A 26,867-nucleotide genomic window follows, 5' to 3' on the forward strand; every position below is an offset into this window, starting at 1 on the left:
CCTGTGTTTATTGTGAGGAGGTTCTGGTAGATCAGCCTGCTCAACTATGTTCCACAAGCCTCGATAAAGTTACAATGTCTAAATGTAAACAGATGTCTAGTACTACTGAGCCGTCCACCTCTGAGGGTTCTTCAACCCGGGAGGTGCGTTCCCTACATTCATATCCGATTGCACATGCAGCGTCCCGGGGTCCAACTGTTACTCCTTCGGGAGAGATTCGTTGGCCATCAGACTTTGCGGACCAACTGGAATCGGCGGTTTTGAAAGTGATCCATGCCTGACCACGTTCTGCTAAGCGCAAGCGTACGGTTTATCATAGCCGCCCGGCCCAGGGTTTGTCCTCGCCGATGGAAGATTCAGAGGCTCTATACGATGACGAGGTCCACTCAGACTCTTCGGAGTCATCTAAACCTCCGGCGGCGGAGGAGCCTGGTTATTGGTTTCGGATGGAAAGTTGCGCTTTCTGCTACGGAAGGTGCTTGCTACTCTGGAGGTTCCAGAACCTAAGATACCAGAGGAATCTGCGATTCCTAAGCTTGACAAGGTATAAGAGGACAGGGTAGTACCTCAGTCTTTCCCGGTTCCCATTAAGATGCCTAATATTATTAAGAACGAATGGGAGCGATTAGGTTCTTCCTTTTCCCCTTCTTCTTTTAAAAAATTGTTCCCAGTTCCGGACTCTCAGCTTGAGCTGTGGAGGACCATCCCTAAGGTGGATGGGGCTATCTCTACGCTTGTGAAGCAGACAACTATTCCCCACGAGGATAGTTCGTCGTTTAAAGAGCCCATGGATTAAAAGCTGGAAAACATGTTGAGAAAGATGTTTCAGCACACAGGGTTTGTTTTTCAGCCAGCAGCGGCCGTTGCAGCGGTCGCTGGAGCTGCAACATATTGGTGTGAATCCCTGGGTGAAATGGTCAAGGGGGAGACATCCATCGACGAGATACAGGAGAAGATTAAGGCGCTGAAGATCGCCAATTCTTTCATCTGTTATGCCAATATGCAAATTATTCGCCTGAATGCTAAGGTGTCAGGTTTTTCTGTTTTAGCGCTCAGGGCTCTGTGGCTAAAATCTTGGTCTGCGGACATGACCTAAGTTGAGGCTGTTGTCCCTGCCTTTTCAAGAAAAGATCCTGTTTGGTCCAGGATTGGATTCGATTATATCCACGGTTATGGGAGGCAAGGGAGCATGAAGGGGCGGCCCCCGACCAGTCTCCGGGTCATGTAGGGGGCAGATTATCTCTATTCTCAGATGCATGGTTGCAGGACGTTCAGGACCCCTTGGGTTCTAGAAGTGGTCTCCCAGGGTTACAGGATAGGGTTCAGATCCCATCCGCCCAAGGGCAGATTCCTCCTGTCAAACCTGTCTTCAAGACCAGAGAAGAGAGAGGCCTTTCTAGAGTGTGTGAGAGATCTCGCCTCTCTCTGGGTTATCGTACCAGTACCCCTAGCAGAAAGGGGTCTAGAGTACTATTCCAATCTTTTTGTGGTTCCAAAGAAGGAGGGCACTTTCCACCCGATTCTGGACCTAAAGTGTTTAAACAAGTTCAGTTCATGACAACTGTAGACTTGAAAGATGCTTACCTTCATGTGCCAATTCACAGGGACCACTTCAGGTTCCTGAGATTTGTGTTTCTGGACCAACACTTCCAGTTTATGGCCCTTCCTTTTAGTCTGGCAACGGTCCAGAGAGTCTTCACGAAGGTTCTGGGGGCGCTGCTTGCAGTGGCCAGATCCAGGGGCATTGCGGTGGCGCCTTACCTGGATGATATCCTAGTTCAAGCGCCGTCGCTCGGCCTTGCAGAGGATCATTCGAGGGCTCTTCTTCTTCTGCTCCAATCTCACGGTAGGAAGATCAATGCAGGAAAGAGTTCGCTGGTTCCCAGCAACAGGCTGGGTACGATAATAGACCCTATGTCCATGGGGATATTTCTCACAGATCAGCGGCGCAGGAAGCTTGCGTCCACCTGTCTTGCCTTTCAGTCCTCCACAAGCCCGTCGGTGGCTCAATGTATGAAGGTGATAGGTCTCATGGTGTCAAGCATAGATGTCATCCCATTCGCCAGGTTCCATCTCAGACCTCTTCAATTGTGCATGTTGAGACAGTGGAACAGCGATCATTCAGATCTATCACAGCTGATATCCATGCATGCTCGGACTCAGAACTCCCTCTCAGTGGATTCGTCCGGAGCAACTGTCCATGGGGACATCCTTCTTGTGACCATCCTGGGAGATTGTGACCACGGATGCCAGTCTGACAGGATAGGGAGCTGTTTGGGGTCCCAGGATGGCACAAGGAAGGTGGTCCAGGGAGGAGTCTCTCCTTCCGATCAACATCCTAGAACTACGAGGAATTTACAATGCTCTGAAGGCATGACCTTCTCTGGAGTCTGTCAGTTTCATTAGATTCCAGACTGACAACATTACCTTGGTGGCTTACATCAACCATCAGGGGGGTTCAATGAGCTCTTTCTCTCGCGATGAGAGAGGTGTCTCGGATTCTGGAGTGGGCGGAGTCCCACGACTGCTCGCTCTCAGTGATTCAAATTCAGGGTGTGGACAACTAAGAATCGGACTTTCTCAGCAGACAATCCTTCCATCCGGGGGAATGGTCTCTTCACCCCGAGGTGTTTGCGGAGATTTGTCACAGATGGGGAGCGCCGGAGATAAATCTCATGGCGTACGGACTCAATTGCAAGCTACCTCGATACGGGTCAAGGTCCAGGGATCCCCATGCAGAGCTGATAGATGCCTTAGTGGTTCCTTGGGGATTCAGCCTAGCTTACATTTTTCCACCGTTACCACTTCTACCTCGCGTAGTGGCACACATCAAACAGGAGAGGACCCACGGCCATTCTGATTGCTCCTTCGTGGCCGCGGAGGACGTGGTTTGCGGATCTAGTAGGGATGTCATCCTCTCCGCCGTGGAGGTTACCCTGTCGCAGGGATCTGCTGTCACAGGGCCCCTTTCAACATCAAAATCTAGATTCTCTGAGGCTGACTGCGTGGAGATTGAATGCCTAGTCTTAGCCAAGCTAAGGCTTTTCTGAAAGTGTGATTGATACTCTAATTCAGGCAAGGAAGCCAGTCACTCGTCGCATCTACCATAAGATGTGGAGGACTTACTTGTCCTGGTGTGAGAAGCATGGACATCTTTGGCACAAGGTGAATGTATCCAGGATTCTGTCCTTTCTCCAAGATGGTTTGGAGAAGGGTCTTGCCGCTAGTTCCTTAAAGGGACAGATTTCGGCATTATCAGTTTTGTTGCATAGGAGACTCGCTAAGCTCCCTGACATTCAATCTTTTGTTCAGGCTATGTCTAGAATCAGGCCTGTCTTTAGACAGTTGGCTCCCCCTTGGAGCTTAAACTTAGTACTTAAGGTTTTGCAGAGGGTTCCGTTTGAATCTATGCATTCCATAGACATTAAGATTCTGTCCTGGAAGGTTCTCTTCCTGTTGGATATTGCATCGGCACCTAGAGTATCTGAACTAGCTGCCTTGCAATGTGATCCTCCTTATCTGGTGTTTCATGCGGATAAGGCTGTACTTCTCACTGGGTTGGGGTTTCTCCCCAAGGTGGTGTCCAACTGAAATATCAATCGGGAAATAGTTGTTCCTTCTTTGTGTCCTAACCCTTCTTCTTCAAAGGAGAGGTTACTTCATAACCTGGATGTGGTTTGTGCCTTGAAGTTCTATCTTCAGGCTACAAAGGATTTCAGACAGTCTACATCTCTTTTTGTGGTGTATTCTGGGAAGCGCAAGGGGCAAAGGGCCTCTGCTACTTCTTTGTCTTTTTGGTTGAGGAGCTTGATTCGCTTGGCTTATGAGACAGCAGGACATAAGCCTCCTCAGAGGATCACGGCTCATTCGACTAGAGCTGTGGCTTCGTCTTGGGCCTTCAAGAATGAGGCCTCTATGGAGCAAATTTGTAAGGTGGCTACCTGGTCCTCCTTACACACTTTTACAAAGTTTTACAAATTTTAAGTTTTTGCTTCTGTGGAAGCTGTTTTTGGGAGAAAGATTTTGCAGGCTGTGGTGCCCTCAGATTAGGGTCCACCTTTTACCATCGAATTCAATCTTCAGTACGCGCTCCGTTGTGCTGGAAGCCCCTCTCTGTTCCAGCTTGATCGGCTTGTCCGCTAAATCTTGGCTGCACGTGTAACGCTGTAAGGTGTCCCAACCTCAGCGCTCCCCACGGGAACACACTACTGGTTACTTCGTTCCGGCCCGGTGCACAGTGGGAAAAAAAAGGGAGCTTCACCAAAATCCTCAGACTATGTAAGCAAATGAAACCGATATCCTCGCACTCAGGAAACGCCAGTCAGGAATAAAAACAGGATACTGGGATATACCATAAAAAGCCTTTATTGATGAATGCTCATAAAAGAACTGAAAACGTCTAAGTGGACCTGTCGTTTTCAGTCCTTTTATGAGCATTCGTCAATAAAGGCTTTTTTATGGCATATCACAGTATCCTGTTTTTATCCCTGACTGGCATTTCCTGAGTGCGAGGATATCTGTTTCATCCACCTTTTACCATCCCGGTTTCATTCAGTGTCCTATAGAGCTTGGGTATATGTTCCCACAAGTAATTAATGAAACCGTGGACTCTCTTTCCCTTTAGATGGAAAACATAAATTATGCTTACCTGATAATTTCCATCGAGGGGAGGAGAGTCCACAGCTCCCGCCCGTATCTCCGTTGAGCGGCCCTAAATTTATTCATCTTCTGGCACCTTTTTTACCCTGATATTTCTCCTACTGTTCCTGGTTCCCTCGGCAGAATGACTGGGGGATGAGGGAAGTGTGGGAGGTATTTAAGCCTTTATCTGGGATGTCTTTGCCTCCTCCTGGTGGCTAGGTTCTTAATTCCCACAAGTAATGAATGAAGCCGTGGACTCTTCTCCCCTCGATGGAAATGAAATGATCAGGTAAGCATAATTTATGTTTTTGGCATGGCTAAAAGGCATTGTCATACGCCTACAGGCTGTGATGTGCATGACGAACATAGCTTGTCATTTGCATCGAAGGGGTTAAGAAGGATGTCCACTATTTCTCATCTCATCAACAAAGAATAAGAAAAAGCTGTCTATGTGCTTCTGAGAGTCCCCAAAGTGTCAATAAGCAAACCATGTGGCAGCTGCACTGTGAGACTCAGCCTATTTAAAAATCCATAACCTTTAAATTAGTCTTCCTTGAGGAACAATAACCAATCTCAGTATGTCTGTTTACAATACTTTCACGCAACTAGTTCCTTTTCCTTGTAATCCTGACATTTCGACCTTGGGGAAATAAAGATAAATATATATTTGTAATACTTTTTTCAGGAGTCTTTTAGCTTCTAGCTTTAGCCAAATCACATTTTACGGGCCCCAGCATGAGGCTTGCATAAATGCCTTTTCATTTAGCGGACCTTCCTCTCTGCTTTCATTTTCCCTTTCATGTTCCAATTGCTTGTTGTTTCCATTCAAAATACAGTGGGGCCATATTATACAATGTGTATTCATCTTTCCTTCCTGTCTAGTTATTTTTGATCCCTTTGTGAACCTCTGCTTTTGGTCTGTATTAAAGACCTGGTAGTCATTCTGTTGTTCTGCTTATTATGTTCCACACTAGAGAACTTATTTCAAATATTTCAATAGTTTGACTTGTTATGAATTTCAGGTTAATAGTTGTGGTTGGCCTTTTTTATTTTTTTAAACACAATACGATTACTGATGAACTGTGTTGCTTTGGTGCAGCCTCGTTATTAATGGATCACCTCATGCTTCATTTTTGTGCTTACATTTAAATACCCTACTTGTTATAAGGGACATCACATAAAGTCCCACTTTCCATGACTGTGTTTCTTTTTGTTGTTTTTTTTCCATTGTGGTCTTGCTAATTTTTCTTTGCCTCACATTTTATTATGCCTTTTAACTTTGCTTGGCTAGACAATAAAACTAAAGTTAGAGAGAAATAGGTGGGACAGGAAATGTTAAATTTCAGAGGTTTGTAGTTTTTTTTGCCTAAATGGAAATGAATCACATTGTGCTTCATGTGAATAAATGTATTTAAAAATACATTTATAAAAAAAAAAATTCTTGCACTGAGGATCTGTTTCGGAGTAATGCTGTCTCACTACAAATATAAACAATCTTTTTAAAGCACTCAGTGGCTCTGTGGGTTAGAGATTTGGTACACATAATACGAGAACTAATCCATAATTATCATGTTATTCCACAACATACCATCAATCTACACAGTTTTGCACAAAGACGAAATCTTAAGCAAAGACATTTAATCCACAAAGCACAAGACCAGGTAGAAGAGTTTATTGGATAATAATTGGTCAGCATAAGTCGTGAAGAGTAAAGATGGAAGATTACAGGGCAGTGTCCAAGGTAATATCTTGCATTGCATCTATTCTACCCTCTGTACTTCCACTGATTTTATGATTTTGATACAAACTCCTTAAGGGAAGCTGAGCTGTAATGGGCTTTTTACATTTATAAGACGACAGATGTTTCTATTATGCAAGATATCAGAGATATTATTTCTTAGTTATTGTATTTCTCAATGTCGTGCACTGTAAAAGGTAAACAGTAAGAATTTATGGATCTTGAGACCTGAGAAATACCTGCATATAAATATATTTTACAGAAAAATGTAGCATTGTTCTTTAAATCAGTTCACAGCCAAGTAGTCATGTGTATACCAAAATAACAACTAAAACATAGTGATTGGCTATAATGCACTTATGCATGGGGGAAAATAATAAAAAACATTTTAAAAAGCTTAATTTTTAATATCCAGATTTCAATATCCTAAAGATTGTTGGTTGCATTTGCCAAAATGATACATTTTATCAAACTTTCATGATTCAAATAGGGCATGTAATTTTAAACAACTTTACTTTTATCACCAATTTGCTTTGTTCTCTTGGTATTCTTAGTTGAAAGCTAAACCTAGGAGGTTCATATGCTAATTTTTTAGACCTTGAAGGCCGCCTCTGCATTTGACAGTTTTTCACCACTAGAGGGTGTTAGTTCATGTGTTTCATATAGATAACATTGAGCTCATGCACGTGAATTTACCAAGGAGTGAGCACTGATTGGCTAAAATGCAAGCCTGTCAACAGAATTGAAATAAGGGGCAGTCTGTAGAGGCTTAGATACAAGGTAATCACAGAGATAAAAAGTGTATTATTATAACTGTGTTGCTTATGCAAAACTGGGGAATGGGTAATTAAGGGATTGTTTATCTTTTAAAACAACAAACATTCTGGTGTTGACTGTCCATTTAATGATAGAAGCACTGTTTGTTTTTGATTTTTTAAGAATTATATATTTTTAATTAAACACTGATAACACATAGGGGCCTATTTAATATGATGCGAGCGGACATGATTTGATATTGTGGATCATGTCCGCTGCACATCGATAAATGCTGACAGCATACGCTCTCTGCATTTATCATTGCACCAGCAGTTCTGGTGAACTGCTGGTGCAATGCCGCCCCCTACAGATTTCTGGCCAATCGGCCGCTAGCAGGGGGTGTCAATCCGATCGAATTCGATCGGGTTGCTTTCTGTCCGCCACCTCAGAGCAGGGGGACAGGTTATGGAGCAGCGGTCTTTAGGCCACTGCTTCATAACCTCTGTTTCCAGCGAGAAACACGGGGCATCAAGCTCCATACAGAGCTTGATAAATATGCCCCATAGACTCTGAATAACAAGTTAATGAAAGACTTGGAATGCTTCTGGTGTACCTGCTACTGAAATCGAAGCTTGCATGCAAGCCAGTAACATATTACAATATAATAAGCACAAAAAGCAAAAAACAGACTTAGGGGCCGATTTACTATCCCCCCCGAATGGGGCCAACTCGCCCTGTTTCCGCGTGAGCCTTCAGGCTTGGCAGAAACAGGAGTTAAGAAGCAGCGGTCTTAAGTCCGCTGCTTCTTAACTGGATCCGTCACCTCTGAGCAGCATACAGCAATCAACCCAATCGAATATGATCGGGTTGATTGACACCCCCTGCTAGCGGCCACAAATCTGCAGGGGGCGGCATTGCAGAAGCAGTTCACTGGAACTGCTTGTGCAATGCTGAATGCCGACAGCGTATGCTGTCTGCATTCAGCGATGTCTGGCGGACAATACGCTACAGCGTATCATGTCCGCCAGACTTTGATAATTCAGCCCCTTAACCTTGTTGTAACATGATGTGTTATATGTTCTTCACTGTTCTTGCAGTGGAAAGGTTTACTAGAGGCTCAGGCTAATTAGATTCCAACCCACCCACTGGTCAGAATGGAGAGAGTGTCAGTATGTGCAGGGTAACAGGGTAAAAAGGCTTAGGGGCCGATTTACTATTCTGCCGAATGGGGCCAACTCACCCTGTTTCTGCGTGAGCCTTCAGGCTCGCCGGAAACAGGATTTAAGAAGCAGATCTTGATTGACACGGGTTGATTGACACCCCTGTATCTGCAGGGGCGGCATTGCACACGCATTAAACTAGAACTACTTGTGCAATGCTGAATGCCGACAGCGATAATTCGGCCCCTTAACCTTGTTGTAACATGATGTGTTATATGTTCTGTTCTTGCATTGGAAAGGTTTATTAGAGGCTCAGGCTAATTAGATTCTAACTCACCCACTGGTCAGAATGGAGGGAGTGTCAGTATGTGCAGGGTAATAGTTTTTTTTATTGTAAGCTAATCATTTTATTGTGTTTTTTTTTATCTTCTAACAACACAACAGTATGTAACACAGCTTTTACATGACTACAACTTTTTTTTTTACAGGGCCTGGAAGTGATATATTAACAAAAAAACAGCAAGTGTAATGAAAATTGTGATGACAGAAACAGTTTAAAGGAGTCGGACAAAGATATTTGTATATAATTATATGATAGAATAATAAAATAGAAAAATGCAAGGGGTACAATTCTAGGAGCCATGAATTTTGCAGTTTTCAAGCACTAAATTAAAAAAAAACTTCTATTTTACTTCAGCATCTATTCATGCTGCGGTTTAGTTAAAAAATAAAATTAAAAAATTAGTAGATACCAAAAAAGTCAAACACAGCAATTAGGTGAAATAAAGTGCACATATCCTGGTCTGGAGCACATATCTAGTGGCCAGGTGGTGGTTAACCCTAATTCCTAACTTACCAGATTCCTCGAGTGTAACATTGTATTGATTTATTTACACGAATATTTGAATAGTATACCATGCTGATACATTACTTCCATGTTCTTTCAGACTTATAGAATGCTTTGTAAAATTGCACTTATTTAAATTAACACAAGCATTTTAGGTCTATTGCACATTTTTGCAGCTATACACTGGATTTTTGTGATTTAATTTTGAGTGTGTTTGTGTTATACATTGGACTAATGCAAGAGGTAAATAAAAGGTTAAATCCACCTTTATCATTGTTGTTTTTTTCCACTCTTGTATGTAAGTTAGTGCTAGTACAATAATGAGTTCATGAGGCTCATGGAATCCCCAAAATGTATTAAGGAATCTGAGAGTCAGAAATAGAAATGGCAAACAAATGCATGAACAAAATGATCACCCTTGAGGTGTATGCACAAAGGAGAAGATACTGTCAGGTAGAGAGTGATTAGTCGTATCACACCATTCAAGATAAGGAATCCACCTTCCATGGTATACTGGCTTGAAGCTATCTTGTCTCTACTGTCCCTCCATGACTCTTGTTTAACTCAGTGAACAAAAATATGTGTGTATCACCACAAAAAGTGAAATATAAAACAGAATAGTAAAAACAAGAGTATTGCCTAATAAAATGTTCCAAAGGTTGTTTATATATATATATATATATATATATATATATATATATATATATATATATATATATATATATATATTAAGACAATATAGAGCATATAGTGTAGTATATTCCACTGTCAGTAAGTATAGGATGTTAATACAGGACCTCCCAGGTCTGTGTAGCTGGAGAAAGGCAGCCATATATAAGTCATTCAGGTAAACGGTATAGTCAATTTCAAATAGGAAGAAAAACAATAAATATAAGTCATTCTAAATAGGTCCCATTAGCAAAAGAAACTAGATACAACAGAATTAGCTTAGAACTGTGAGACCACACTATAAGATCCCACATCTTACTGCGGATTTACAGCCCCTTATCCAGTATCAAGCACTGCTTTTTCAAACTACTGCCTGGCTGACTCCCAGTAAAACATCATAGAAAAAATCTAGGCTACCATTTTTTAAAAAGCTATATTTCTCTTGAGACTTAGGGGCATATTTATCAAGCTCCATATGGAGGTTGATGCTATGTGTTTCTGGCGAGCCTTCAGGCTCGCCAGAAACGCAAGTTATGAAGCAGCGGTCTCAAGACCGCTGCTCCATAACCTGTCTGCCTGCTCTGAGGCGGCAGACAGACATCGAAACAAATCAACCCGATCAAATACGATCTGGTTGATTGACACCCCCTGCTAGCGGTCGACTGGCCACGAATCTGCAGGGGGCGGCATTGCACCAGCAGTTCACAAGAACTGCTGGTGCAATGATAAATGCTGACAGCGTATGCTGTCGGCATTTATCGATGCGCAGCGGACATGATCCGCAATATCGGATCATGTCCGCTTGCACAATAATAATTCAGCCCCTTAGGCCTTAAGCTCTAAAGACCGCTGCTCCATAACTTGTCCGCCTGTTCTGAGGCGGCGGACAGAAATCAACCCGATCGAATACGATCAGGTTTTTTGACACCCCCTGCTAGCGGCCGATTAGCCGCAAATCTGCAGGGGGCGGCATTGCACCAGCAGTTCACAAGAACTGCTGGTGCAATGATAAATGCTGACAGCGTATGCTGTCTGCATTTATCGATGTGTGGCGGAAATGATACGCTACATGCTCGCACATTAACTACTCCTGATGTTTCCGGCTCGTCGGAAACAAGAGTTAAGAAGCAGCGCAAGTTGATAAATCAGCCCCATAGTTTCAAACATGCAAGCAATCCATAACTGGGCTGAAGGAATAGTTTGTAATCTCCATTTACATGTATCACCAGTCTGGCTGAGTTTATGGTGAATTGTGTAAGCCTGAGAAGAGTTTGGTAACAGACTTTGTGTTAAGCTAAACAGCACAATACATAAAAGAAAATTCCAAGAGAAGCCAAAGGGGCCTCAATTTGGGGCACTTACACCAAATATGTAACATAGTACCCCTATTTCAGCAACCTTTCAGTCTTGCCACAGTCATATACCATATACCAAATGTAGAGAAAGAAGAGATTTCCTTGTAGTGGAAAATATTTTCCTAGTCAGTATCTAGTATCTATTCAGTGTCTACATAACACTTCAAAGATGTATCAGAATCCAAAACATAAAAAGATATCTGAATAACTATTAAGATAGACATAAAGAAGTAACACAACCTTATCCTGAAGAAAAATAAGATGAGCAACACAAGAAAGAATAGAAACCTCAGAAACTCCTCTAGCAGATGGAATAGCGAAAAGAAACAAAACATCCATAAAGAAGTTAAATATCTACCTGATGTATAGGCCCAAAAGGAGGAACCTGCAAAATCCTCAAAACCATATCAAGGTTCCACGGAAAAAGTGGATAATATTCTTAATTCTAAGTAAGGCTTGAACTAAACCAAGAACAGAAAAAATAGCAATTTTCTTACTGAACATAAATAAAAAGGACAGAAAACTGACCTTTTAAAGAACTGGCGGATAAACTCTTATCCAACCCATTCTGTAAGAACTGCAAAATTCTAGGAATTCTAAAAGAATGCCAGGAAAAGCCATAATCTTTCTTGTCACAGGCTTCGAGTCTGCATCAAAATCTCAATCACAGAATCTGAGAAACATCTATGCTTAGAAAATAACCATTAATCTCAAAGCCATTAAACCTAGAGATTTGAGATCTGGATGGAAAAACTGACCTAGAGACAGAAGGTCTGGTCATAAATAAAGAGGAAAAGGAGGGCAACTAGAAATCTGAACCAGATCTGCATACCAAATCCTGGGAGGCCAAGATGGGGCAATCAGGATTAGTGACGAGTTCTGTAGCCTAATGGAAAAACACTCTGGGAAGAAAGAGATGGAGCAATAACTCCCATAGTTTATAGATCTGAAAAAGGCTTGGGCTTTTAAGGGATTCCTTGGCTCATTGGACAGAAAAAAACTTCCTCTGGGAGGCCTTGTTCTGAAACCTATTGGAAAACCATGATAAACTATATTTAGAACCCAGGGAACTGGAACACAGTTTAAAAAAAACTGAAAAAGGCATAACCTTTCTCCTACCAGAGCCTCTGGATTGGGGGCCGCACCTTAATGCAGATGTGGAAATAAGGGTGCAGTTTTTGGCTTGTTTAGGTCTGTTCCAATTAGTACTAGGCCTCCAGGGGGTTCATAGGAGCTTTGATTCTGAGAGGGGGAATCAACTTTCTGTTCCTTGTTCTGACTAAAGGATTGAAAATTATTAGAGGCTTTAGATTTCCCCTTGGACTTCAGGTCATGAGGAAGAAAAAGACCCTTTACCTCCAGTAACATTAGAAATTATAGAATCCAAATCAGGACCAAACTATTTCTTTCCCTGAAAAGTCTGGATTAAGACACCATATAAGTAGGCTAGGACATAAAGGTTTAGAAATCTTTACTTTTGGAATGTACTACAGAATACATAATCACTTAGTTATGGTTCCCTAGATTAAAAACTACTGATTCTTACCTTAAACAAAGATTTAATGTGTAAAAAAAAATTATATTTTATTTTCCCCTGTAAACGGCTGTAACGACCGCCCATAAATGTAGGCTGGAGTTGCAGATAATCTGTGCCAGCTATTCATCCAATAGTGCTGTAGCACTGATCATATCATTTGAATATTTCAATGAACTACGGTCCTCAATTTCGGGATTGTAAAGTGTGAGAGCTCGCATGCACAATGCACAGGGAATCTGTATACCTACAATATCGCAAGCGCATATATTATGTACATAATAACTGAGCTGCAGTTTTGGGCCAATACCGTTTATTTCCAGTTGTCATTCTGCTCTGTGAACTCATACAATGTGAACTGCTGTCACAGCATCCCTCTGTCACGCCCACTCCTACATCGCGCATCTGGTGAGGTGTTGATGACACGCACGGCTGAAGCTGCAGAAGACAAGTAACATGCGTATGCGTTGCAAGAAATTCCTTCAAATGCGCATGCGTGACGCCACATTAGTTCTATCTAGGTAGAAATTGGCAATTCCGCAGCATAATAATCCAAAAGAAGGGTTTGGCAGCATTAATATTTCCTTTTGCAAATTGCATGTAAATGCTAAAAAATGGCTAATAGGTGTTATTTGCAAATTTTAATAACTTAATATGAAGTTTTAAAAAATGCAAAAAAAAAAATGGGTTTACTTTCCCTTTAAGCCATAAAGCTCATCTAGAAAGGACTGCCAATGACATGGTCTTGACATTAATATTAATAATGTCAAATACAGCATCATAAATAAAGGAATTAACACTCTTGAGTAATCCCAAAAGGTTAAAAAAAATCTTCACTGGCAGAATCATTTGAAAACTGCTCTAAAAGACTAATTTACCAGTAAGAAGAAGCAGCAGCTACATCAGCAATAGAGATAGCTGACCTAAACAAATATCTTGCTTGCAGAAAAGCCCTTCTATGAAAGGATTCAACTTCCTTTCTAAATGGTCCAAAAAAGAGGTTCTGTTTTCCAAAGGGATTAGTAGTACGCTTTGCCAGAGTGGAAATTGCCCAATCTACTTAAGGGACAGGGTTCAATAACAGAGACAGGTAAGGGATGTAACTTTTTAAACCTTGCAGAAGGATTAAAAGAATTACCTGGCTTAGACCATTCCCTGGAAACTATCTCAGAGACAACACCAGGAATAGCAAAAACTTTAGGGTTTAAAAGATTGAATCTAAGCGATTATAAGGCAAGCAAAACTCTTAGAGTCTGTAAACCCTAAAGTAAGCAAAACCTCGTTTTTTAACCCCTTAACACTGTTAGGACGTTTCATGCCGTCCTAACTGTGCTGTGGTTTAGTGCCTTTAGAACGGCATGGAACTACCTAGCTGTTCTGCTGTTCTGAAGCAGCTACGGCTTACTAACAGGGATCGCGGACTGGAGAGCATGCCTAGCGTCATAGCCACTCCCCCCAGACCCGATCCCATCATTGAAATCACACTATTACATGTACGATTGCGTGATTTAAATTTTTTACTAATTTGTTTACATTTTAACTTTTGTTCCGATTAGTACAGGCAGGAAAGGGTTAAAAGAAGGACTATGTTCATCTTAAAAATTAACAAGAGGATGAATCCTAGCCTCAAGAGGCATTGCACTAGTACAAGGAAAATTCTGAACTGACCTTTTGTGCTTACTTGAAGGCGGACGAGAGTGGACAATATTTCAGAAAGGGTAGATATGATGAGATCTTTCACACTCGGTGCATTTAGTTGGTCTGAATGCATAAACATATTAAAACAAATAACATTCCGTCACTTCAAGAATGGCACTCTCACACCTCAGATCTATTACACTTGGAACGATTCCACTTTTTGAAAACTGGCAAATTAGATTACTATCAGGAAATGCTGGACCTATGGAGCAGCCTGAAACCTTAATAGGATTATGACCATTACATAATTAATGATTTATGTGGTGTGCCCCTGTCTTCCCCCTCCCAATGCCCTCTACCTTCACTACCCACAACCTTACCCCTGTATAGAACATTCTCAATATATGACATTACCCCTATCCCCAATCAAAAGCTCCCTAACCCAAAGAACATTTACCTTTCATTCAATGACATTGATAAAGGACTGACTTGTTTGTGTTCCTTTATTTTATTCACGATCTTTTAAATATACAAATAGCTCTACAGATTATTTTTGTAATACTGCATCAATTGCCTTTTGTATTATATTGCAAGAACAGCATTATTACTGGACTCAGTATACTATCCATCTGTCCTGTTTATGAACGATGCCCAGGAACAGACAACTTATATAAAAAAATTAAAAAAAAACTCTTTACAAAGGAATGATTACATTTGTAACCGCTATTATTTCTATTACTATTTTGTTCTTTGTATATTGTGAAATACTCAATAAAAGATTTAAAAAAAAAAAATTAAAACAGGAGACAAAAATACCGACAGGTACAATTGTTAAAGACGATATACATTATCTCAATAATAGAAAACTATAGCAAGTGTGAAGTTCTTAGTCTACTTATACATGAAGTGTCATGAGCAAGTTGTCAGTATACTTTAATACATGAAAATTTAGATACACTATGAAAGAAAAAATAAACCATATACAACAAGCCAAACCTTGAAGAGCCGTGAGAATAATTGATTTGTGAGGAAGGGTCACCTAGGTCAATGGGTTGTTCATTTAATGTCCTGGAGACTAGTCAAATGTTTCCTCTTTTAGAGTTGTAGAGATGGGGAATGCAAGTCAGAACTGTTAGAAACCCTCCTTCCTCTGTTGATAGAGCCCATTCACCCCTAATCTGAGCCTGGTGAAAGAAGTCTGTATGTTGTAGAGGGTTAGATGTCCAGGGGTAATATATGGAGAAAGCATTCCCATTTCCTCACGAAAAAAGAGGTCCTAGAATGGGTGTCAACTGTATTGTCATATAATTTGATTGTAAGTTGCTGGAGGAGTGCTGCCCTGAACAATTGGAATGTGGGGTGGGGGTAGCTAGAATCCAATGTTTAAAATTAACTTCCTAGCAACTAACAAAACCGTACCTAGAAATCTTTCGTATTGTTTAACTCATCTGGGGAAGCTCAAAAAGATGACTAAATGACTGTCTAAAGACAGCTCAACCCCACATGTTCCAGACAGCCAGTACAGAATCATTCTCCAGAATTTATGGACATTGCCACGTCATATGTAAAACCAGAGGGTCTGGCTGTTTGAATTTAGGGCAAATGTTAATGGTTTGAGGTACCCATTTCTGATACATTCCCGGTGTGATATACAAGTTATGTAGAAGCTTTAGATGAGAATCTATCATGTCTTGGGACAGGCTTGCCTTCCTCACTTATTCTAAACTTTCCATCACTGTTTGAAGTGATATTACTTCCCCAATAAGAGTGGACCATTTAGCAGGTATTCCAGTTATGTTCCTTTGGTTTATATTTTCCAATAGCAGTTTATAGATAGGGGAAATGGAATATAATCCATGTGAAAATAGTGTAACCAGGGTTGTTAAAGAGTGTGAGCTCCTAGATACCGGACCACTCGCAACTAGAGAAGAAATGTGTTTAGTTTGTAAATATGCAAATTGATGGGTAGTAGGTGGCCCATAAGAGGTTCTGACAGTTTGAAAAGACTTAATTTGACCCTCATCTTCTTCCAGGAATTGGTGTACATAGCAAAGCCCCTTGTCCGCCCAGGCTTTAAAAGGTGCTGTAGTGAATCCCACTATGAAATCTGGGTTTCCACTATGGGGAAAGAAAGCAGTATATGTATTAGAGGTGTTGAGCCAATCACACAGGCTTTTCTAGGCCTTAAGTGACTCACTAAAAGGAATAAAATCTTTCCATATATTACTCGCTTGTTTAGCGGACAGGTGGGGGAGCATAGCTAAGGACCAAGCTGAGGCTATCTCTTGCTCCAAGGTGCCTAAGGTATAATGGTGTGTTGCGCTAAGCTAATTCTCATTTTTAAATAAGTAACTGATATTTTCAAAGGGTTAATAACCATTGGGACACTGATTTCACTATGAATATACACACGGTAGGTAGATCCCCCTCCATGAGATGATTTTTTTTTTACCCTGGCCCAATGTAGGTTTGGGCACAGAAATTTATGCCAACACTAGCATACGTGCTGTAATTACCATTGTTAAACAAGTAACTCATATTTTCAAAGGGTTAATGACAATTGGGCCACTGATTTTACTGTTAATATATGTAGGGGAGATCCCCCTCCAAAACATGCAATTGTTTTTAGCCTGGCCCAATGGAGTTTTGGGCACATAAATTGATGCCAACACTGGCATAGGTGCTGTAATTACCATTTTTTTTTATTAGTAACTGATATTTTCAAAGGGTTAATAACCATTGGGCCACTGATTTCACTATGAATATACACAGGAAGTGTTTTTTATTTCTCATGGTGATTATCCATATCATAGGAGGACAACTGATGCCTTGTCTGTTTTAGCTGTTGATTCCGTTGATCAACATTTTTATGTTAATAACCTTCATCCTAGAGGGACATAAAAGCCCTCATCTGAAATGATAGACCCTCTTTTTTCCAGTAAGGGGTCCTTTTAAGAGATGTGGCTGCTCAGATATGGGGACCGATTAACCAAACGGTCAATCGGCCCCAATGTAGCTGTTTCCGCACAAACCTTCAGTCTTGCTGGAAACAGCAGTTAAGAAGCAGCGGTTTTAACTGGTACGCCGCCTCTGAACGGCGTACAGCAATCAACCCGATCTCATACGATCGGGTTGATTGACAAGCCCTGCTAGCGGCCGATCTGGAGGGGGAGGATTGTACAAGCAGTTCACAAGAACTGTTTGTACAATGCTGAATGCCGACAGCGTATGCTGTCCGCATTCAGCTATTTCTGGCGGACATGATACGCTACAGCGTATCATGTCAGTCAGACTGTTAAATCGGACCCATGGACTCTGTATGTGCTTTTTCACAAAATAGTAGCAATTTTTAAGTAACTCTGCACCTAGGACCTTCACATTGTGTGTGTGACATCTCTCTTGGCATAAATTTCTGTGCCCAAAACACCATTGGGCCAGGCTTAAAACAATTGCATGTCATGGAGGTGGATCTGCCCTGTATATATTCATAGTGAAATCAGTGGCCCAATGGTTATTAACCCTTTCAAAATATTTTCTTATTCAAAAATGGTAATTACAGCACCAATGCCAGTTGTGGCATCAATTTCTGTGCCCAAAACGCCATTGGGTCAGGCTAAAAACAATTGCATGTCACAGAGGGGGATATACCCTGTATATATTCATAGTGAAATCAGTGGCCCAATGGTTATTAACCCTTTGAAAATATCTCTTTTTCAAAAATGAGAATTAGAGCACCTATCCCAGGGTTGGCATCAATTTATGTGCCCAAAACAACATTGGGCCAGGCTAAAAACAATTGCATGTCATGGAGGGGGATATACCCTGTATATATTCATAATGAAATCAGTGGCCCAATGGTTATTAACCCTTTGAAAATATATGTTACTTATTCAAAAATGAGAATTAGAGCACCTATGCCAGGGTTGGCATCAATTTCTGTGCCCAAAACACCATTGGGCCAGGCTAAAAACAATTGCATATCATGGAGGGGGATCTGCCCTGTATATATTCATAGTGAAATCAGTGGCTCAATGGGCATTAACTCTTTGAAAATATGTTACTTATGCAAAAATTGTCATTACAGCACCAATGTCAGTTTTGGCATCAATTTCTGTGCCCAAAACATTATTTAGCCAGGCTAAAAACAATTGCATGTCATGGAGGGGGATCTACCCTGTATATATTCATAATGAAATCAGTGGCCCAATGGTTATTAACCCTTTGAAAATATCAGTTACTTTTTAAAAAAAATGAGAATTAGAGCACCTATGCCAGGGTTGGCATCAATATCTGTGCCCAAAACACCATTGGGCCAAGCTAAAAACAATTGCATGTCATGGAGGGGGGTCTACCCTGTATATATTTATAGTGAAATCAGTGGCCCAATGGTTATTAACCCTTTGAAAATATCTGTTACTTATTCAAAAATAGTATTTACAGCACCAATGCCAGTGTTGGCATCAATGTCTGTGCCCAAAACACTATTGGGCCAGGCTAGAAAAAATTGCATTTTATTGGGGGGGGTCTACCCTGTATATATTCATAGTGAAATCAGTGGCCCAATGGTTATTAACCCTTTGAAAATATATGTTACTTATTCAAAAATGAGAATAAGAGCACCTATGCCAGGGGTTGGCATCAATTTCTGTGCCCAAAACACCATTGGGCCAAGCTAAAAACAATTGCATGTCATGGATGGGGATCTACCCTGTATATATTTATAGTGAAACCAGTGGCCCAATGGTTATTAACCCTTTGAAAATATCTGTTAGTTATTCAAAAATGGTATTTACAGCACCAATGACAGTGTTGGAATCAATTTCTGTGCCCAAAACACTATTGGGCCAGGCTACAAACAATTGCATTTCATGGAGGTGGATATACCCTGTATATATTCATAATGAAATTAGTGGCCCAATGGTTATTAACCCTTTGAAAATATATGTTACTTATTCAAAAATGAGAATAAGAGCACCTATGCCAGGGTTGGCATCAATTTCTGTGCCCAAAACACCATTGGGCCAGGCTAAAAACAATTGCATATCATGGAGGGGGGACTACCCTGTATATATTCATAGTGAAACCAGTGGCCCAATGGTTATTAACCCTTCGAAAATATAAATTACTTATTAAACAATGAGAATTAGAGCACCTATGCCAGTGATGGCATCAATATCTGTGGCCAAAACACCATTGGGCCAGGCTAAAAACAACTGCATGTAATGGAGAGGGATCTACCCTGTATATATTCATGGTGAAATCAGTGGCCCAATGGTTATTAACCCTTTGAAAATATCAGTTACTTATTCAAAAATGAGAATTAGAGCACCTATGCCAGGGATGGCATCAATATCTGTGGCCAAAACACCATTGGGCCAGGTTAAAAACAATTGCATGTCATGGAGGGAAGTATACCCTGTATATATTCATAGTGAAATCAGTGGTCCAATGGTTATTAACCCTTTGAAAATATCTGTTACCTATTCAAAGAATGTATTTACAGCACCAATGCCAGTGTTCGCATCAATTTCTGTGCCCAAAACACCATTGGGCCAGGCTAGAAACAATTGCTTTTCATGGAGGGGGATCTACCTAGTATATATTCATAGTGAAAACAGTGGCCCAATGGTTATTAACCCTTCGAAAATATCTGTTACTTATTCAAAAATAGTAATTACAGCACCAATGCCAGTATTGGCATCAATTTTTGTGCCCAACACATCATTGGGCCAGGCTAAAAACAATTGCATGTCATGGAGGGGGATCTAGCCTCTATATATTCATAGTGAAATCAGTGGCCCAATTGTCATTAACCCTTTGAAAATATCAGTTACTTATTAAACAATGAGAATTAGAGCACCTATGCCAGGGATGGCATCAATATCTGTGGCCAAAACACAATTGGGCCAGGCTAAAAACAATTGCATATCATGGAGGTGGATATACCCTGTATATATTCATAATGAAATCAGTGGCTCAATGGTTATTAACCCTTTGAAAATATCAGTTACTTATTAAAAAATGAGAATTAGAGCACCTATGCCAGGATTGGCATCAATTTATGTGCCCAAAACACCATTGGGCCAGGCTAAAAACAAGTGCATGTCATTGAGGGGGATCTACCCTGTATATATTCATGGTGGAATCAGTGGCCCAATGGTTATTAACCCTTTGAAAATATCAATTACTTATTAAAAAATGAGAATTAGAGCACCTATGCCAGGGTTGGCATCAATATCTGTGGCCAAAACACCATTGGGCCAGGCTAAAAACAATTGCATATCATGGAGGTGGATATACCCTGTATATATTCATAATGAAATCAGTGGCTCAATGGTTATTAACCCTTTGAAAATATCAGTTACTTATTAAAAAAAATGAGAATTAGAGCACCTATGCCAGGATTGGCATCAATTTATGTGCCCAAAACACCATTGGGCCAGGCTAAAAACAATTGCATGTCATGGAGGGGGATCTACCCTGTATATATTCATAGTGAAATCAGTGGCCCAATGGTTATTAACCCTTTGAAAATATCTGTTACTTATTCAAAAATGAGAATTAGAGCACCTATGCCAGGGTTGGCATCAATTTCTGTGCCCAAAACACCATTGGGCCAGGCTAAAAACAATTGCATTTCATGGAGGGGGGTCTACCCTATATATATTCATAGTGAAATCAGTGGCCCAATGGTTATTAACCCTTTGAAAACATCTGTTACTTATTCAAAAATGGTATTTACAGCACCAATGCCAGTGTTGGCATCAATTTCTGTGCCCAAAACACCATTGGGCCAGGCTAAAAACAATTGCATGTCATGGAGGGGGATCTACCATGTGTATATTCATAGTGAAATCAGTGGCCCAGTGGTTATTAACCCTTCGAACATATCAGTTACTTATTCAAAAATGGTAATTACAGCACCTATGCCAGTGTTGGCATCAATTTATGTGCCCAAAACACCATTGGGCCAGGCTAAAAACAATTGCATCTCATGGAGGGGGATCTTCCCTGTATATATTCATAGTTAAATCAGTGGCCCAATGGTTATTAACCCTTCGAAAATATCTGTTACTTATTCAAAAATGGCAATTACAGCACCAATGCCAGTGTTGGCATCAATTTTTGTGCCCAACACACCATTGGGCCAGGCTAAAAACAATTGCATGTCATGGACGGGGGTCTACCCTTTATATATTCATAGTGAAATCAGTGGCCCAATTGTCATTAACCCTTTGAAAATATCAGTTACTTATTCAAAATAGTCATATTGGTGCCAACGTATGCCCTTTTTTCCAGTTTGTATATTTAATGTTGTATAAAGGGATTCTACCTCTGTGTAACTACATTATATGAATCATATTATTATTTTTTAAATAAAACCTATATTTTTATTTTAAAGCAGTCTGACAAAATTTTTGAATAAGAAACCAACTTCCATGAATAAGAAACAGAATTCCACGAATAAGAAACAGCTTGAATAAGAAACCAACTTCCTTGTCGTCAAACAACAACAACAAGTGCACATAACATTTCCTACATAACTATACGCACTATGTTCACGCGGCTCGTATGATAAACGTAACATCACAACAATCACAACATCCCCTCCTGCTTTCCCCGTGGTCTGACAGTGAGGAGAGGGGCGGGGTTTGAAGGGGCGTTTTAGATGTGCCTGATACCACGGAATAGGTGCCATGATTGGTTACTTCACAGGGTTGAGGGGAGGAGTCAAAAGTCTGTATTGTAACTTGAAGTCTGATTGGCTTTCGCTCTCTTAGGCGTAATTACTCATGCCGAGCCGAGTCGCAAGTAGAGTGATTTATCCTCAGGTGCTGGGATGGAAGTTCCTTGCTTGGTGCTGCTTTTCAGTGGGAAGAGGAAGTCCGGGAAGGATTATCTGACCGAGCTCATCAGAGACAAGTGAGAGAGTAGAACAGAGGGAGGAAAAAGCTGGGGCTTAAAGTATTCGGAGGATGCTGAAGGGAAAATGACTGGGCTGGACAGAACACGAATGGGCTATAGAAAGAGATGCTGGCTGCGTTGAGTGTTTAGAGAGTGGGGAGTACGTAGGAGAAAGAATGGGGGTGACTGCAACTAGAGAAGCCTGTAAGGGAGCGAAGAGTAACGGGCACAGGCAGCTATGGGAGATACAAATCCAAGAGAATTATTCATATTCTATATTCACAGACCAGAAAAGGGTACTGGGCATATACAGAGAGAGGGCCCTACATTATATGTCACACACTACTGAAAGCTGTAATAATGCACAACGTTGTACTCTGGCCTCTCAAAATTACAGTAGCTTAAAGGGATATTCCAGCCAAAATTGGAATCCATATGGGTACATTTTAGTTTTGAATAGAAGCATTTTTGTAATATACATGTGTTAGCAAAAATGCTTTTAAAAAAGATATAGCTGTTGTAACTGTGTATTTAAATATGCACCAGCATTTTAAACACAGCACTTGCGCAGAGGGCCTAAGATGCTTGTACCATCTGGTAATAACTCAATTTGTTAATTGCTGACATGATACAAGCCCCACTGGTGCTCAGAGCAGCTGCAGTATTTAAAACGCTGGTGCACTGAGAAAATCTAGCTATGCTTCACATGCACGTGCAGAGAAAAATGTTAACACTAAAACAGTGATAACTTTTACTACAAGCATTTTTGCCAATACATGTATATTGCAAATACGTTTCTATACATAGATGTAATTAATCTATGTGCAGTTATATTTTGACTGGAATGTCCCTTTAAAGGGACATAATACTCATATGCTAAGTCACTTGAAACAGATGCAGTATAACTGTAAAAAGCTGACAGGAAAATATCACCTGAGCATCTCTATGTAAAAAAGGAAGATATTTTACCTCACAATCTCAGCTCACAAGCTCAGCAGTAAGAGAGTGTAAGTTCTGTGTAAAAAGTTATACTCAGCTGCAGCCCAGCTGTAGGTACAAAAAAATAATGAAGAAATGAACTGCAGCCAATCAGCATCAGCAGTGCTAAGGTCATGAACTCTTTTATTGTGATCTCATGAGATTGGACTTAACTCTCATGAGATTTGACTTAACTCTCATGAGATTTCATTGTAAACTTCCTTACACTGAATAGGGAAATAACATGAGAGTGCACAAGGCTCAACCCTTCTGCTGTCCCGGGACAGACATACTGATTTGTTGCTTAGAAGTCCTTTACAATGGGATGTGGCTACCGAGAAACCTTTGAGGTAAAATATCTATCTTTCTTTTTTACATAGAGATGTTCAGGTGATATTTTCTAGTCGGCTTTTTACAGCTATACTGCATCACTTTCAAATGTTTAAACATTTGGGTATTATGGCCCTTTAACGGGGCATGCAAATTGTGCTTATATTATTCTGTTAGAACATACAATTTTAAACAACTTTCCAATTTACTTCTATTAAATTTTCTTCTTTTGGTATCCTTTGTTGAAAAGCATACCTAGGTAGGCTCAGGAGCTGGGAGCTAGCTGCTGATTGGTGGCTGCACATATATGCTTGTCATTGTCTAACGGATGTGTTCAGCGAGCTCCCAGTAGTGCATTGCTGCTCCTTCAAGTAAAGAAAAAACTCTGCACTTGAAATCAAATAAATGATATCAGAGCTAAAACAAATATGGCGGATGTGTACAGTGGGGCTGTTAAAAAATAAATAAAATATATACAGTAAAAATTTAATAGCTATTAAAAAAACACATGAAACAATTAAAATAAAATGTTAAAGGCAAAAGAATTCTTAAGAACAAAAAAAAAAGCTAAATTAATAAAAAAACACAAATAGCAGATGACACAAATGGTTAAAAAGCACAGGCAGACATAATCCAGATATTACAAAAAGTTAAAAAGCACAACCATATATAAGCCAGATGAACTTTCAGATGGATAAGAATCAGATCCTGCAAGTATCTTTAAAGGGACACTGAACCCAAATTTTTTCTTTTGTGATTTAGATAGATCATGCAATTTTAAGCAACTTTCTAATTTACTCCAATTATCAATTTTTCTTTGTTCTCTTGCTATCTTTATTTGAAAAAGAAGGCATCTAAGCTAAGGAGCCAGCCATTTTTTGGTTCAGACCCTGGACAGCACTTGTTTATTGGTGGGTGAATTTATCCACCAATCGGCAAGAACATCCCAGGGTGTTCACCAAAAATGGGCCGGCATCTAAACTTACATTCTTGCTTTTCAAATAAAGATACCAAGAGAATGGATACAATTTGATAAAAGGAGTAAATTAGAAAGTTGCTTAAAATTGCCTGCTCTATCTGAATCACAAAAGAAAAAATTTGGGTTCTGTGTCCCTTTAAGCAAAGTGCTGTCCATACACATAAACGTTCTTAATGTGCACGATAAGTTGATCTTCAAAGTCTGTGGTGCAGCGTGTAAAAGGAATGCTGAAATTACAGACAGAACTTTTCTCCAAAGTATGCAAAGCTGTACCACAAAAGTATATCCAAACTTACAGATAAGCTTAAAGAAGCTACTTTTTGGTGGAGAACTTACAAACAGCTTCTTTTTGGTGGAGTAAGGCCACCGTAGTCTGAAGGTTCAGACATTTCCTACACATCCGATCCTGGCTATTCAGCGAACGTTGACGGGTTCACAGTTGTATTCTTCTAGACCCGGTTAGCCTATAACTCGGAGTGGAGCTGGTTTCCTGGAACTTTACTGTAAGTTCGGATATACTTTTTTTTGTGGTACATCTTTGCATACTTTTGAGAAAAGTTCTGTCTGTAATTTGAGCATACCTATTACACGCAGCATTTCAACTGCACGCTGCACCACAGACTTTGAAGATCAACTTATCATGCACATTAAGAACGTTTATGTGTATGGACAGCACTTTGCTTAAAGATACTTGCAGGATCAGGTTCTTATTATCCATCTGAAAGTTCCTCTGGTTTATATATGGTTGTGCTTTTTAACTTTTTGTAATATCTGAATTATGTCTGCCTGTGCCTTTTAACCATTTGTGATATCCACAATTTGTGTCATCTGCTATTTGTGTTTTTTTATTTTTTTTTATTTTTTTTTTGTTCTTAAGAATTCTTTTGCCTTTAACATTTTATTTTAATTGTTTCATGTGTTTATAATAGCTATTAAATATGTTCTCTGTCGTCTCTGTCTCTATCGTCTCTGTCTCATATATATATATTTATCACATATTTCCAAACAAAAAGAAATCCAGCGAACTCGGGCTTCAAACAAAGGGTGAGTTTATTGATATCATAGATTCAATAGATTCCAACATAGTGAGAACCAAAAAAAAACACTTAAATGAGGGTGGTAAAAATTAGATGAAAAAAGAGCTTAGTAATTGCGCTGTGACCTTAGGCTACCAGTCGGTCTTACGCGTTTCGGCTGGAAAATGTAGCCTTAATCATAGACCTCAAAGGGTAGCCTGTGTTATCCCTTAAAAACCTATTCTGGTAATAGCTAAGGATAAACAGCTGGGGTCACAGCGCAATTAATCAATTAGTGTTATCAACAGGTTGATTGGAGGACACTTTATTTCATTTGAATGGGTTGTATCTTAGAACATTTTTCTGTTTTATACTATATATACTAATATATTGACTGCAAAATGTACATATAAACATATTGAACTGCAGTACTCTTTCTCTTGTAGAGTTTGTCAAACAGAAAAACATATAATTATCAAATGTCAGAATTGATCCCTGCAAATGGGCACTCTCCATGGTAGCTTGGAAAACATAATATTTTAAACAGGATATGTATATATACAAACATATAAGCATATTGAACTGCAGTGCTCTTTTCCTTGTAGGAATTGTTGAACAAAGAAATATATAGTTGGTACCTATCAAGTTTGTTCATATAAAAGAACTTGTCCTGGAATAGTTTAAAAAGGCAGAATGTTATAAACCAGGCAGCATCAATAACATAAATTTATATGTAATTCTACATCATTGTGTCTAAACTTTATTATGAATTTACTATTTATCTATATATATACATATATGTATCCCAATTATAACTTAAAAACCAAAATCTTCAAAACAGCATGATATAAGTAACTTAGTCTGTATGCTATTCAACATCATTATATGTAAACTTTGAAATGACATTGCTCTTTATCTATATATATATATACATGTTTTAATCCCAATTATTTGCTATCCTTCACTGTAACTTTTTATGTCACTATACCCTACTTCCAAAAATTAATGATGTCTCCTGCTATATTAAAGCCTTTGGGACGTCTGGTCTGGAGTGTAAAGATCCAGAATGCCTCTCTATAGAGGAGTCGTTGCATTCGGTCACCCCCTCTAGGTTTAGGGAGGATTGTTTCTATTATTTGCCATTTAAAACTATTCACTGACTTGTTGTGCTCGTATATAAAATGATGCACCAAATTTGAAACATCTCTTTCTTTGTCAATGTTGTTTAAATGCTCTCTGATGCGTGTGCGTGCCTCTCTAGAGGAGCACCCCACATATTGCTTTTTACATGCTATACACTCCACCAGATAAATAACATAGC

General features: G+C 39.9%; 1 protein-coding gene across 5 annotated transcripts in view; it reads left to right on the forward strand.

Moving 5' to 3' along the window:
* LOC128650016 (phosphomevalonate kinase) overlaps positions 1-26,867 on the forward strand; it is a 227,400-nt gene that overhangs the window by 176,488 nt on the left and 24,045 nt on the right. For 3 of the 5 annotated variants that reach the window (XM_053703685.1, XM_053703658.1, XM_053703667.1), the window contains one exon: positions 8,784-9,406. The exons of 1 other annotated variant lie outside the window; for it this stretch is intronic. In XM_053703685.1, the coding sequence (XP_053559660.1) occupies positions 8,784-8,796 (13 nt within the window). In that variant the 3' untranslated portion in view covers positions 8,797-9,406. Of the gene's footprint in view, positions 1-8,783; positions 9,407-21,999; positions 22,262-26,867 lie in introns of those variants that run through there. One more of the 5 variants, XM_053703699.1, reaches the window with a different exon arrangement.

Source organism: Bombina bombina, chromosome 1 (genome assembly GCF_027579735.1).
Source record: "Bombina bombina isolate aBomBom1 chromosome 1, aBomBom1.pri, whole genome shotgun sequence".
NCBI lineage: Eukaryota > Metazoa > Chordata > Amphibia > Anura > Bombinatoridae > Bombina > Bombina bombina.